At 41.8% G+C, this 10,931-nt stretch overlaps 2 protein-coding genes across 6 annotated transcripts; one reads left to right on the forward strand and one right to left on the reverse strand.

Annotated features, from left to right (window-relative positions):
- Positions 1 to 453: 453 nt before the first annotated feature.
- On the forward strand, positions 454 to 1,832 carry LOC110500183 (electron transfer flavoprotein regulatory factor 1). 4 transcript variants are annotated; one of them, XM_021577388.3, is made up of 3 exons: positions 454 to 765; positions 1,122 to 1,196; positions 1,363 to 1,832. In XM_021577388.3, exons 2-3 carry the CDS (start codon positions 1,152 to 1,154, stop codon positions 1,606 to 1,608), a joined length of 291 nt encoding a protein of 96 aa, XP_021433063.1. In that variant the 5' UTR covers positions 454 to 765; positions 1,122 to 1,151; the 3' UTR covers positions 1,609 to 1,832. The 4 variants fall into 4 exon arrangements, with proteins under 4 accessions (XP_021433063.1, XP_021433065.1, XP_021433066.1 ...); XM_021577390.3 differs by having other exon boundaries at positions 626 to 765; positions 1,125 to 1,196; XM_021577391.3 differs by having other exon boundaries at positions 691 to 964; positions 1,125 to 1,196.
- Positions 1,833 to 3,316: 1,484 nt separating this feature from the next.
- LOC110501049 (sodium-coupled monocarboxylate transporter 1) lies at positions 3,317 to 10,410 on the reverse strand. 2 transcript variants are annotated; one of them, XM_036957545.2, is made up of 15 exons: positions 9,763 to 10,410; positions 9,130 to 9,195; positions 8,958 to 9,009; positions 8,767 to 8,834; positions 8,438 to 8,592; positions 8,109 to 8,249; positions 6,372 to 6,501; positions 5,810 to 5,898; positions 5,416 to 5,525; positions 5,177 to 5,244; positions 4,996 to 5,082; positions 4,666 to 4,880; positions 4,380 to 4,483; positions 4,193 to 4,281; positions 3,317 to 4,098 (listed from the first exon to the last, which is right to left on the reverse strand). In XM_036957545.2, the coding sequence occupies exons 1-15, from the start codon at positions 10,111 to 10,113 to the stop codon at positions 3,976 to 3,978; spliced, it is 1,848 nt and encodes a 615-aa protein (XP_036813440.2). In that variant the 5' UTR covers positions 10,114 to 10,410; the 3' UTR covers positions 3,317 to 3,975. The 2 variants fall into 2 exon arrangements, with proteins under 2 accessions (XP_036813440.2, XP_090070286.1); XM_090214160.1 differs by having other exon boundaries at positions 3,321 to 4,281.
- Between the last annotated feature and the right edge of the window lie 521 nt (positions 10,411 to 10,931).

The raw sequence follows: 10,931 nt of genomic DNA on the forward strand, positions 1-10,931 counted from the left end.
CATTTCGACATTATAAAGAAAAACATATAAACAATGGCAACACTGCCATATTAATATCAGAGTTGTTGTTTGAAAACCAGATTGGTGTCTGACTTCAGCTGTCACAGATGCACCTCCCCCGACATCACTCATCGACTTTCCTTTACAGTCGGTTGCTTTAGCCTTACCACTCAAACGCGCCCAATGAGTAGTTTATTTATTATTATTTTTTCAATGAGTAGAACTACTGATGCAAGGTTCTTTGTAGATCAGTCATGCTGCGTTAATGAGCTAGTTGGAAGTAGGAAACTCTCAAATGTCCGACTTGCTAACTAGTTGTAGTAATACACGTGCCGCATTCAACGAATCATCAAGTCCGAGTTTCCTAGTTTCGACAAGTATGTGAACGGGTATCAGACGGCAGTTGCCTGCACTGTCGGTTGCCTGCAACATCGAACAAGCCCAACGTCAAATATTCGGAACATGTCACTCCTATGCGACGCTAGTCCCTCAACCAGCTGTAGCGGGTCATGGCTAGAAGGGATCCAATTTATGTATTTTTTTTAAATTTCATTTTAGTTAATCCTAACCCGTTTTCTAACCGTATCCTGATATACTGCGCAAATTATTCTAAACTGCTATGAAAAGTCTAATCTGATGTTAATTTGACAAAAGCTGGATCTCTTCTAGCCTTGACACTGGAATCGACGCACTGTTTGACGTAATGCTCCCATGTAGACAGTTTTCAGCAAGCTAGACAGCGTCCAGCACTGCCAGGATTTATCGGTAAGGGAGCCTAGATACAATGTAATGAAAGCTAAATTATATCGTGTGAATAAATCACAAAGCTAATTAATGTTTTTGTAACCGAGGGTTTTAGCCAATTACGTTACTATTAGGTAGCTAATCATTCGCGTTACTAGAGCTTTGCTACCTAGCCGCAGACGTTGTACTGTTACCTAAAGTACCTGCTATGTGAACCAAGGTAAAATAAGCTAAAATGCACTTTGCACGACACATAGCTAACTAAAGATTGTAAGCTCGCAGTATATGTGATGTGACAATCAGACATAAGCATATTTCTTTCTGAGCTGTTTTACATCATTAGCTGTTGTATCTTCTGTTATTTTCTTCCATCCCAGTAGTGAAGGCTGATAGTCTCAGGCAGTGACATGGCCAACCCTTTGAGGAGAGAGGTTAGACAGCTGTACAAGAATGTAAGTTCAACACCGACTGACTGCTGTCAATGCACCCACGCTTTGTTGTTACCCACACTTACTTTCAATATGAGATTTGCCACTCATGCAATCTTTTGCTGTCTGCCCCAAACAATCCCCAAAGCACTGGGATTATCACTGGTAACCTTCCTCCTTCCACTGACAGCTACTGTATCTGGGACGGGAATACCCCCAAGGAGCAGACTACTTCAGGGAGCGTCTGAACTGTGCCTTTATGAAGAACAAAGATGTCACAGACCCCAAGGAGATCAGAAAGCTTGTCGACTGTGGAGAAGTTGTGATTAAGGAACTGGGGACCCTGTACTATCTGAGGGAATATAGAACCATGAAAAAGCGTTTCTACGAAGAAGAATTGTTAGGCCTGCTGAATATAGGCAGGCCGATAGACTGATAGCCTAGATGTTTGGCAGCTGAATCTTCAGTATGCGGGTTGCTCCATGAATTGGGAACATTTTGGGTTTAACTTGGTCCCCAACAAATAATGATTTCACCTCATTTTAACATGCTGTCATAAAGAGCACATGTTCAACTTTGTAAAAACATGTTTTTCCATGTCAAGGGCTGAAATAAAACAAATGACTAGTAAGTGCTATTAAAGTAACAGGGTTGACGTAACAGGTTTGAAGTTTTAATCTTAAATCTTCCATAAATCCCTTTTCGACTTTTGGAATTTGAACTTGTGAGCAACAGGAAGGGGGATTCGAAGGCAAGCTTCACAAACATTTTTAATGTTTTTAAAAAGATTTCTAACCTAAATATGGGTTGACATGCTATGCTCAATGTGCTTTGATTGAATGACATGAGAAGTCCTTAGAGTACCCTCTTCCCTTTGTCTTCTCTCACCTATTCTTTCTGAAGTTGCTCCTTTTCAGCCTAAGCCTTAATGAGCTTGCCTCCTTTCTTTTTGGCAGACTTGAACCAATTCAACTTGATGAATATAAATGTGATCATAGACACATTTCCAAGCTACTGTATGCTTGCAATTTGTGGGCATTGGAAAAGTGAGTAAAAGTAAAGAACATATCTAAAGACTAAACTCTGGTTGCTTGGGAGAAATTGAAACATGTTATATTCAATTTAGCTAGCTAGGCTAATATCTACTAGATCAAATATCTCTCATGAATCTAATGTAGAGAGAGATATGCTATTAAAAACAAAGTTAACTTTGCATCCTTGGGTAGCTTACAAGGAAAGAACATAGAGAATAGAAAGTTAGGAGATATAGTATTTAGTTGTAGCAAGATAAGGCTGAAAGAACCAAAACACAGACTTGCAGCATGCTTTCAGGAAAAGGAAGCTGATTTGCAGTCACTTGCTCACCTTGAGTCCTAGCTAGCTAGCTAACTGGTAATCTAACTTACTCTGGCTAGTAACAACTGGCTACTTATGCAACTAGCTACGTAGCTTGTAAGTAGCTAGTAACCAGAATATTAATTTTCTAACTGGTTAGCTTGCTATATAGGTAATGAAATAACTATTGTTATTGTTTTTGGGGGTCCAGCGTCGTCCAGGTTTGGCCGGTGTAGGCAGTCATTGTAAATAAGAATTTGTACTTAACTGACTTGCCTAGTTAAATAAATAAAATACAATAAAAAAAACAAGGCCAAATCTACATTGGAGTTGCTTACCAAGAAGACAGTGAATGTTCCTGAGTGTCTTTGTTACAGTTTTGTGTTAAATCTGCTTGAAAATATGTGGCAAGACTTGAAAATGGTTGTCTAGCAATGATCAAGAACCAATTTGACAGAGCTTGAAGAATTGTAAAATATTGGCAAATATTGTACAATCCAGATGTGCAAATCTCTTAGAGACTTATTACCCTGAAAGACACACAGCTGTAATCACTACCAAAGGTGATTCTAAAATGTATTGACTCGGAGGTGTGAAAACGTATGTAAATGAGATATTTCTGTATTTCATTTTCAATCAATTTGCTAACTCTTCTAAAAACAAGTTTTCACTTTGTCATATTATTGTGTGTAGATGGGTGTCACGAGATTTTTCAATCCCAATGATTATAACTAACAATCAATAGCTCTGACCAATCCCCGAGATCTGTAAGACCATGGGTTTAATAATAATTAGTCAAAGACTCAGTTTATGCAAAAAGATAGTACAGTTTATTCACGAGAACGCTCTAAAGTCCATTATACAAACACAGTCTTTATAACACACACACAAACAAGTTCAAATCTTAAACTACGCCTTGCTCAGACCGTCAGTGTTTTTCCACTACACAGATACATTGTTTCTTTAATCTGCAACGTGTTTCATCATTTTCTGCAAGCCTAACAGTTTCTCCCCTCCACGGGTGGAGACAGAATGTCCTGTAAGGAACACAGTGGTACAGCTTGTCTGTCGATAGCTCCTCTTATCATTTGTTTCACACTTGCACCCTGCTTACATACTAAAAAGGAACAAAAGGTCATTGGTCTAATTCTGACTAAAACTACACACAGATTATAGTTTTATGATTCTAATAAATCTCATACAATTATATGGTTTCAGGGTGGAATATTCTAATCATTACCTTTAAGCATATAATGGGTGAGAATTTTGTTTTACAATTCAGGCTGTAACACAACAAAATGAGGAAAAATACTTTCTGAAGGCACTGTATATAGAAATATGAGGATATAGATGAGATATTGATACAATCTGTCAGGACATTCATGAGTCACGTGAAAAACAGCAGCACTGGGGAGGGAGAAGTATGAGAAGAAAGAGCAACTGTTAAAGTCATGGTTTCATCAGTATGTCATGTAGGAAGACTGCTCTTTGTGAAATCCAACTCGTGGACATTGCAGAAGCCGGGGTTATTGTTTCCCAATTGGTTCTCTCTGTTTTTTGTGAGGTCCAGCTTTCCTGCTCGTCTCATGGCCTAGGTATGGATGACAGCTAAATGAATACAGGAAAGTGGTTGAAAGAGAGAGAACGTCTTGGAGGTTATTTATTGAAACACTCAAATCACTTACCCTTTCTTTAAAGAGCTTGTAAAAGCAAAATAACATTGTATCTTCTTTCATCAAAGTCACAGTTGGTTCCAAATTCAACTTCATACCCCCTGGAAAGAGACACATTTTAGTGTTTAAAAAAAAACATGTTAATTAGACACAACATGTAATATGGTAAGAAGCAACACTACCATTTGGGGAAGAGTACCTGAAAGTAGACTGACCACCAGTCCAACAGCCAGTGTTGTAAGTGTCCCAATAGGACTGAAGTAGAGATAGGACAGGGAGTACCAGTTATCAGCCAGGAAGGGTCTGCAGAGGAGACAAACATAGTGGCATCCAACAGTTATAACGTTGCATATATTGTTTAAAGCTCATGCAGTTTGCTATTCTAACATGACAAAATGATTCCCGTTCGACAGTACATTTCTAACTGAATATTTGTTTTAACTGTGCCCATGTCAATATACTTGTTAGTGAAGCCCACCAAGTACCTCTCTGCTGTATTTTGCTGTAGTACTGTGGTGTATAGGCTTGGTTCTGTTGGGGATGCGGTCCAGTTGAATGCATCAGCTGCGATTGTGAAGTTACAGCCATGTGTGGTCAGACCCAGAGGCCTGCTCTGCTCTGGTAGAGGAGGGTAAAACTGGGCCCCTATCCCCACCCACAGAGACATAACCAGCCCAGAGAGAAGACCAGCCAAGCCCCCCTGCAGCACAGAACACACAGAAATAACACATCAACACTTCAACATAAACATTCAGAGAGGTTAGCTAACGGTTAGATGCTTATAATCCCGCTTTTGTTAAAGAGACTGTACTGACTGTGGCATTGGCGTATGGACAGAGGATCCCCAGCGAGAAGAGACCCAGTAAAGGCCCTCCGATGATCCCAAAGATATTGATAGCTGCCTACAGGAGGAGACAGAGACATATTTTAGAGTTGCGAACCTCAAGACAACATATTTTATGTAGAACGACATACTCCTTTTGTTGTATCGCATACCTGCAGCAGACTTCCCATGAGTGAGGCTATGCCAGCCATTCCAATACAGAGAGACCCATACAGAAAGCCTAGAATGGAGCATAGGGATAGCAGTTAAAATCGTGATAAGTCATGGTTTATTCATTTCTAACATCAGCAAGAATATATCAATAAGAAGATGAAATATCTCATCAAACATGAATATAGCTCTCTGAGTTCTGTGGTAAATGCAAAGACACCTATTGATATTATTCACTCACTGAGGCCTTTAGAGGTCCAGGACAGGTGTTTCTCTGTCATGTGAGTGTACGGCTTGATCAGGTCTTCAATAGTCACGGCAGCCAGAGCATTGACACTGGACGATACCGTACTGTGGACGAGAGAGAGCAAATATAATGCCATTATTTACCTAGAAATATAACAGTGTGTGTGAGTGCTATGGAAATAGTCATCTTTGTGTCCCACCGTAGGCTGCGAGAGTAAGTATTTAGTCATCGTCGTGATATTATGAACCATGAGATATTGCATACAGTACAAAATAGTAACAAAAGGTTCCTTAATCTAGTATGCATATAACATAATGTAACATACTAACATAATCAAACGTAAGATCAAGTTTGACATACAGTATAAGTACTAGATGGGAATAGTAACCTTAGGGTCCCACTGTAGGCTGCAGCCACAAACAATCCTGGCAGTCCAGGGTAGTCTCTCAGGATGTCCATCACCATATATGGCATCAGCTGTACAGAGAAAGAGGGCGTGGTCAGTGGTCAGTGTCTATCTGAGTGGTACCACTGGGTTTGGGTTATTTGAGATATTTTCCTGGGAACAATCTGGATGTGTGGCCGATGCGGGAGAAAAAAAAACAGTTTTCCTACAATTTTTTTTAAAAGTGGTTACACTTAGTGGCGGGGAATGATATCAGTTTAAACAAATATTTTAGAAACTATATCCGTAAAGTGACAGTCTGGCAGAATAGTAATGTTGACTGTGCCTCTTGTTCTGGAGGCAGCTTTGCAGAGGGTTCGCTAACAACCACAGCCACAAAATCTGTCAGAAAATCTCAACCCTAACATTCACCTTAACATACCTAACCCTAACCTGGACCATCTATCAGAAATCGCTCAGTTCTGCCTCCAGGACAAGACTCATCCCAATAAACGTCAACCTGCGGTCCTTATTAAAGTGTTATTTCCTGGTTTGTGTTCTCAACCTGATCTGGCGCAGACACCGTGCCTGCTGTCCAGGGGTCACAGTGCTTGTAGACGGAGTACAAACACAGCCCCGCAAACACAGAACACAGCATGATGATCCACAATCCTAATAGGTTAATGTAGAGAGACCTGGGAAGAGAATACAGAGAGAGAGAGAGAGAGAAGAGTGACAGAAAGAGGGGATAGAGAGAGAAAGGAGAGAGCGGAAGAGAGAGAGAGAACGGGGAGGGGGAGAGCCAGAGTTTGTGTTATCAGAAGGACGAGTAGGTTACACTTACCCATCGTTTATCAGTGCAATGTTGGCGGCCAACTATCTGAAAAAGGGTTTATCTAATGTTCCTTTGTTAGATTTGTCGCTCATCTTGCTCTGGCTACTATTAGTTGTTGATCTTGTTGTTGTTGATGTGCATAACTGAGGGATAGAGAGCCTACCTTTTCAGGGTTGTTTGATCAATAAGACTGTTGGGTCCCAAATGTAATAAGGACTCCCGTGGTGTTTACATATTTTCAGAAATCCTTTCAGGTGTATTTTGTGGCTTTTGGCCAATGCGGTCTAGCTAACAATCTAAAGTTGTGCTGTTGCAACTTCCCGTAAACACCAGTGGTGTAAAGTACTTAAGTGGAAATACTTTAAATTACTACTTAAAAGTCGTTTTTTTGGGTATCAGTGCTTTACTATTTATATTTTTGGACTACTTTTACTTTTACTTCAATTTTATACCATACATTTTTCCTGACACGCAAAAGTACTCGTTACATTTGGAATGCTTAGCAGGACAGAAAAATGGTCATCCCTACTGCCTCTGATCTGGCGGACTCACTGAACACAAATTATTTTGGGGGGAAATGATGTGTGTTGGAGTGTGCTATCCCTAAATTAAAAAAAATAAAAATAGATTGCACCATCTGGTTTACTAAGTATATTTAAAACCAAATACTTTTAGAATTTTACTCAAATGGCCTGTTTGGATAAAGCCCTACTGCTCTGCTTTGCTATAGCGCACCGGTCTGTCTAGAGTCTTGGACAAGACAGATGTTTTTATTTGATTCGGTCTAAATGCTCACCCACTTTATATTATTATTTTTTAAACTCCCAAATTGGTAGTTACAGTCTTGTCCCATCGCTGCAACTCCCTTACGGACTCGGGAGAGGCGAAGGTCGACAGCCATGCGTCCTCCGAAAACACGGCTTATTGACACACTGCTCGCTTATCCGGAAGTCAGCCGCAATGTGTCAGCGGAAACACCGTCCAGCTGGTCACCTAAGTCAGCTTGTAGGCACCCGGCCACCCGGTTGCTAGAGTGCGATGGGAATCCCAAGGAAATCCCGGCTGGCCAAACCCTCCCCTTACATGGATGACGCTGGGCAAATTGTGATAAGTCTCACAGCCTGGGACACAGCCTGGGATCGAACCCGGGTCTGTAGTGACGCCTCAAGCACTGCGATGCAGTGCCTTAGACCGCTGCGCCACTCGGGAGGCCCCACTATATTTCTATAGAATTTTCACAAATGCCTTAGTATACATGATTCCCAAACATTCTAAGAATTTATGAACGGTGCTCGCTTGCCAGATAATATTTTTAAAGTGTCATGTTCTTCTTGAGAGTGTAGATTAACACATTTTAATAAGATTTCATGTTGCTAAAGTGCTGTCAGTTCCACTATGAACACTGGGGGCAAACAGGAAAAAGATCTTCATGCTCTACTCTATCCTTCCAGGAAGATGATGACTTACATTTTGGCGTGAGTCATGGATTTGCAAGAGATGTATCTCTGCACCTGGGCTTGGTTGATCCCATAGATACTGGTCCAGACAAACGTGCCTCCAAATGTAATTGTCCAGAAGGTGTACCTCCTCAGTGGACTAGCATCAAAGCTATAAAGGAGAGACAGAGACAGAGACAGAGACAGAGACAGAGACAGAGAGAGAGAGAGAGAGAGAGAGAGAGATTCAGTATGCCCTTTGCAATGTCTTGTATTTTGTGCCAATATACTGCACAAAGTCCAGGTGCAGACTCTTCTCCTGCTCTTTTATATCTATAATCTACATGACAATCTACTCACTCCCAGAAGTTGAGTCGTCCTCCAAGCTCTGCGTGGTTGAGGATGTTGGAGACTCCTCCCTGCAGGACCACGGCTCTGATGATGACAGACAGGAAGCCTGCCACCATGATGCCCACCTGGAACACGTCCGTCCACACCACCGCCTTCAGACCGCCCTGTCACAATACACACCACAGCTGTGTTACATACATGGTTTAAAGGTCACCGCAAAGGTCACCACAGTGCCACACAAATCATGTCTCAATCTAACCTCCATCTGTATTTCCCTTACATCAGGGGATAAATGGGGTTTATAGCATTAGTTATTGACATCACTGCCTGTCCAGTACCATAGCGCAGTAAAAGGTGCAAACCACTCCCGTTGAAATGACAGCACCCCAGAGATCCATCCCAGTCACTGGAGAGAGGAGGAAAGAGAGAGAGAGAGGGACGTAATTTAGCAGAGGAGTGGTTTCAAGTGCACTCAATGCCGATGGGGCATGAAATGAAATTCTTTCAAGACTTTTAGAGACTACTGCACCTTGGTTTAATGCCAGAGCTGGAGCATAAATGACTATTCCCGTGTAGAGCATCTGGGAGACAGAGAGACATACCACGTGGCTCTTATACTCTATCTGTAGCACAAAGTTTGTTCTCATGTTCATGTAATTCATGATATGAGGGGTGAGAGAGTGTTGTGATAAGGAACTCACAGTCTGAACAATGAACATCACTGTCCCTAACAGACGGGTGGCTCTGTTGAACCGTATCTCCAGATACTGCAGAATGATGACCATGAGGAGAAAAAAGAAATAGGACACCTTTCTGTTACATTTCCCATGGACAGGACAGTGACATGAATTCATGTGTGAAGCCCAAAAGACAAAGCAAAGAGTACAGTCAGTAAGAGGATGAGATGACAAGACTGTGCCAGGATTGTTTCGGTCAGCTAATGAAGATTAAACACTGACTCATAGTTTAGCTGTTTGAATCATAATCATAATCTAATCATCAGCCTCTCAACCAGACTAAGGAATGGACATGTGCAGCGATATTAAGTAACAGAACCGTGACTACTATGATTACTATACCTGAAACAGCAATCTGTTTGTTTTATAGAAAGATTACACAATTAGGTCAGTATTTTATTTCTTGAATAGATTGCATTTGTATTTTGGTCACTTTGAACAATACTTTGTGACCCCCAATATATTTATTTCAGGGATTTAGAATTGCTTAGAATTTGCATTGAAATTAATCTGGATAATCTCTACCAAACATGTTATACTATTTCTGTTGAATAGAATAGAACACAAATCAACTCAACAGGGTGGATCGGTTCTAACCTCATAGGTACTTGTGATGCCCAGCCTGTAGAAGACAGGGAGGAAGACCTCTGAGCTGACCACCACCACCAGCACATAGGAGAGGCTGAAGAGACCGTAGCTTGCCCCGTATCGGTACACCTCGGCTGGGGTGGCCAGCACTGTGATAGCCGACATGAAGCTGGCAGTCAGGGACAGAGCCACAGGTACGGCTGTCATACTCTGGCCCCCCATCAGAAACTCTCTGGAGCTGCTCTGGCCCCTTCCGACAATGGCATAGTACACCCCAATGGCTGCAGACACCAGCAGCATCAGAGCAAAGACAGCATAGTCCGCAGCGACAAAGGATCCAATCACTGGAGAGAATGCCATTGTAGCCTTCTGATTGTGAGGTATAGGCGACTGTACTCACTGGAAGATTGTCTACTCCACAATTTGTAGTCCCTTGTGGTTTCAATGAACAGCAGATAATTTGTATTTCTCTATGAAATCTATGATAGCTCACAGTAGGCTGCCGTGTTTTCAGATAAAGTGGTGTCCTTATCACAGACAGGATATGAGCTGAAACAGGATAGCAGTGAGCTATGAAGTCTTCACTGTGCCTGTGTGTTTCTCAAAGACATTACTAGCAGGTAGCAGTGAGCACACCTCTCCACAAAATCAAGAGCTGGGATTGTTCTGTTGGCTGAACCAATAAGTATCCCTGTCATCAGCCCTACCCCCTGGATGGCTGGTACAGACTGACACACACAGAGGCATGTGTACACACACACACAAGCATTCACACACTTCTGAAAAAACCCCAGAGAAAATATACTAACATATCTTTATACTAACATGTCCAGTCCAGTATAATGTGTTTAGTTTCCAGTATGTCATGTCCACTAGTTAGTACATGTATGGACCACAGGAGGTTGGTGGCACCATAATTGGGGAGGACGGGCTTGTGTTAATAGCTGGAGCAGCATAGTTGGAATGGTAGCAATGCATCCATGTGTTTGATGCCATTCCATTTGCTCTGTTCCGCCTATCATTATGAGCCGTCCTCCCCTCAGCAGCCACCTCTGGTATGGACACTGTATGGACACTGACTGAGCTGTCATTGAGAAACAAAAGTATCCAGGAAGTAATCCTTGCAAAACTGCAAAACTACGCCCCCTTCTGTGTCTTCTCACCACGTGGAAAAGCAA

Source organism: Oncorhynchus mykiss, chromosome 21 (assembly GCF_057628025.1).
Source record: "Oncorhynchus mykiss isolate SJ-2025 chromosome 21, ASM5762802v1, whole genome shotgun sequence".
In the NCBI taxonomy this organism is placed as follows: domain Eukaryota; kingdom Metazoa; phylum Chordata; class Actinopteri; order Salmoniformes; family Salmonidae; genus Oncorhynchus; species Oncorhynchus mykiss.

What these genes read in the sequence shown, in the direction of transcription:
- LOC110500183 (XM_021577388.3), top strand. Translation starts at nt 1,152, where the DNA reads ATGGCCAACCCTTTGAGGAGAGAGGTTAGACAGCTGTACAAGAAT. An exon ending in TTAGACAGCTGTACAAGAAT is followed by an intron (nt 1,197 to 1,362) that starts GTAAGTTCAACA and finishes TTCCACTGACAG; the next exon opens with CTACTGTATCTGGGACGGGA.
- LOC110501049 (XM_090214160.1), bottom strand. Translation starts at nt 10,113, where the DNA reads ATGGCATTCTCTCCAGTGATTGGATCCTTTGTCGCTGCGGACTATGCT. An exon ending in TGATGTTCATTGTTCAGACT is followed by an intron (nt 9,010 to 9,129) that starts GTGAGTTCCTTA and finishes TCTGTCTCCCAG; the next exon opens with ATGCTCTACACGGGAATAGT. An exon ending in GGTGGTCAGTCTACTTTCAG is followed by an intron (nt 4,282 to 4,379) that starts GTACTCTTCCCC and finishes GTCTCTTTCCAG; the next exon opens with GGGGTATGAAGTTGAATTTG.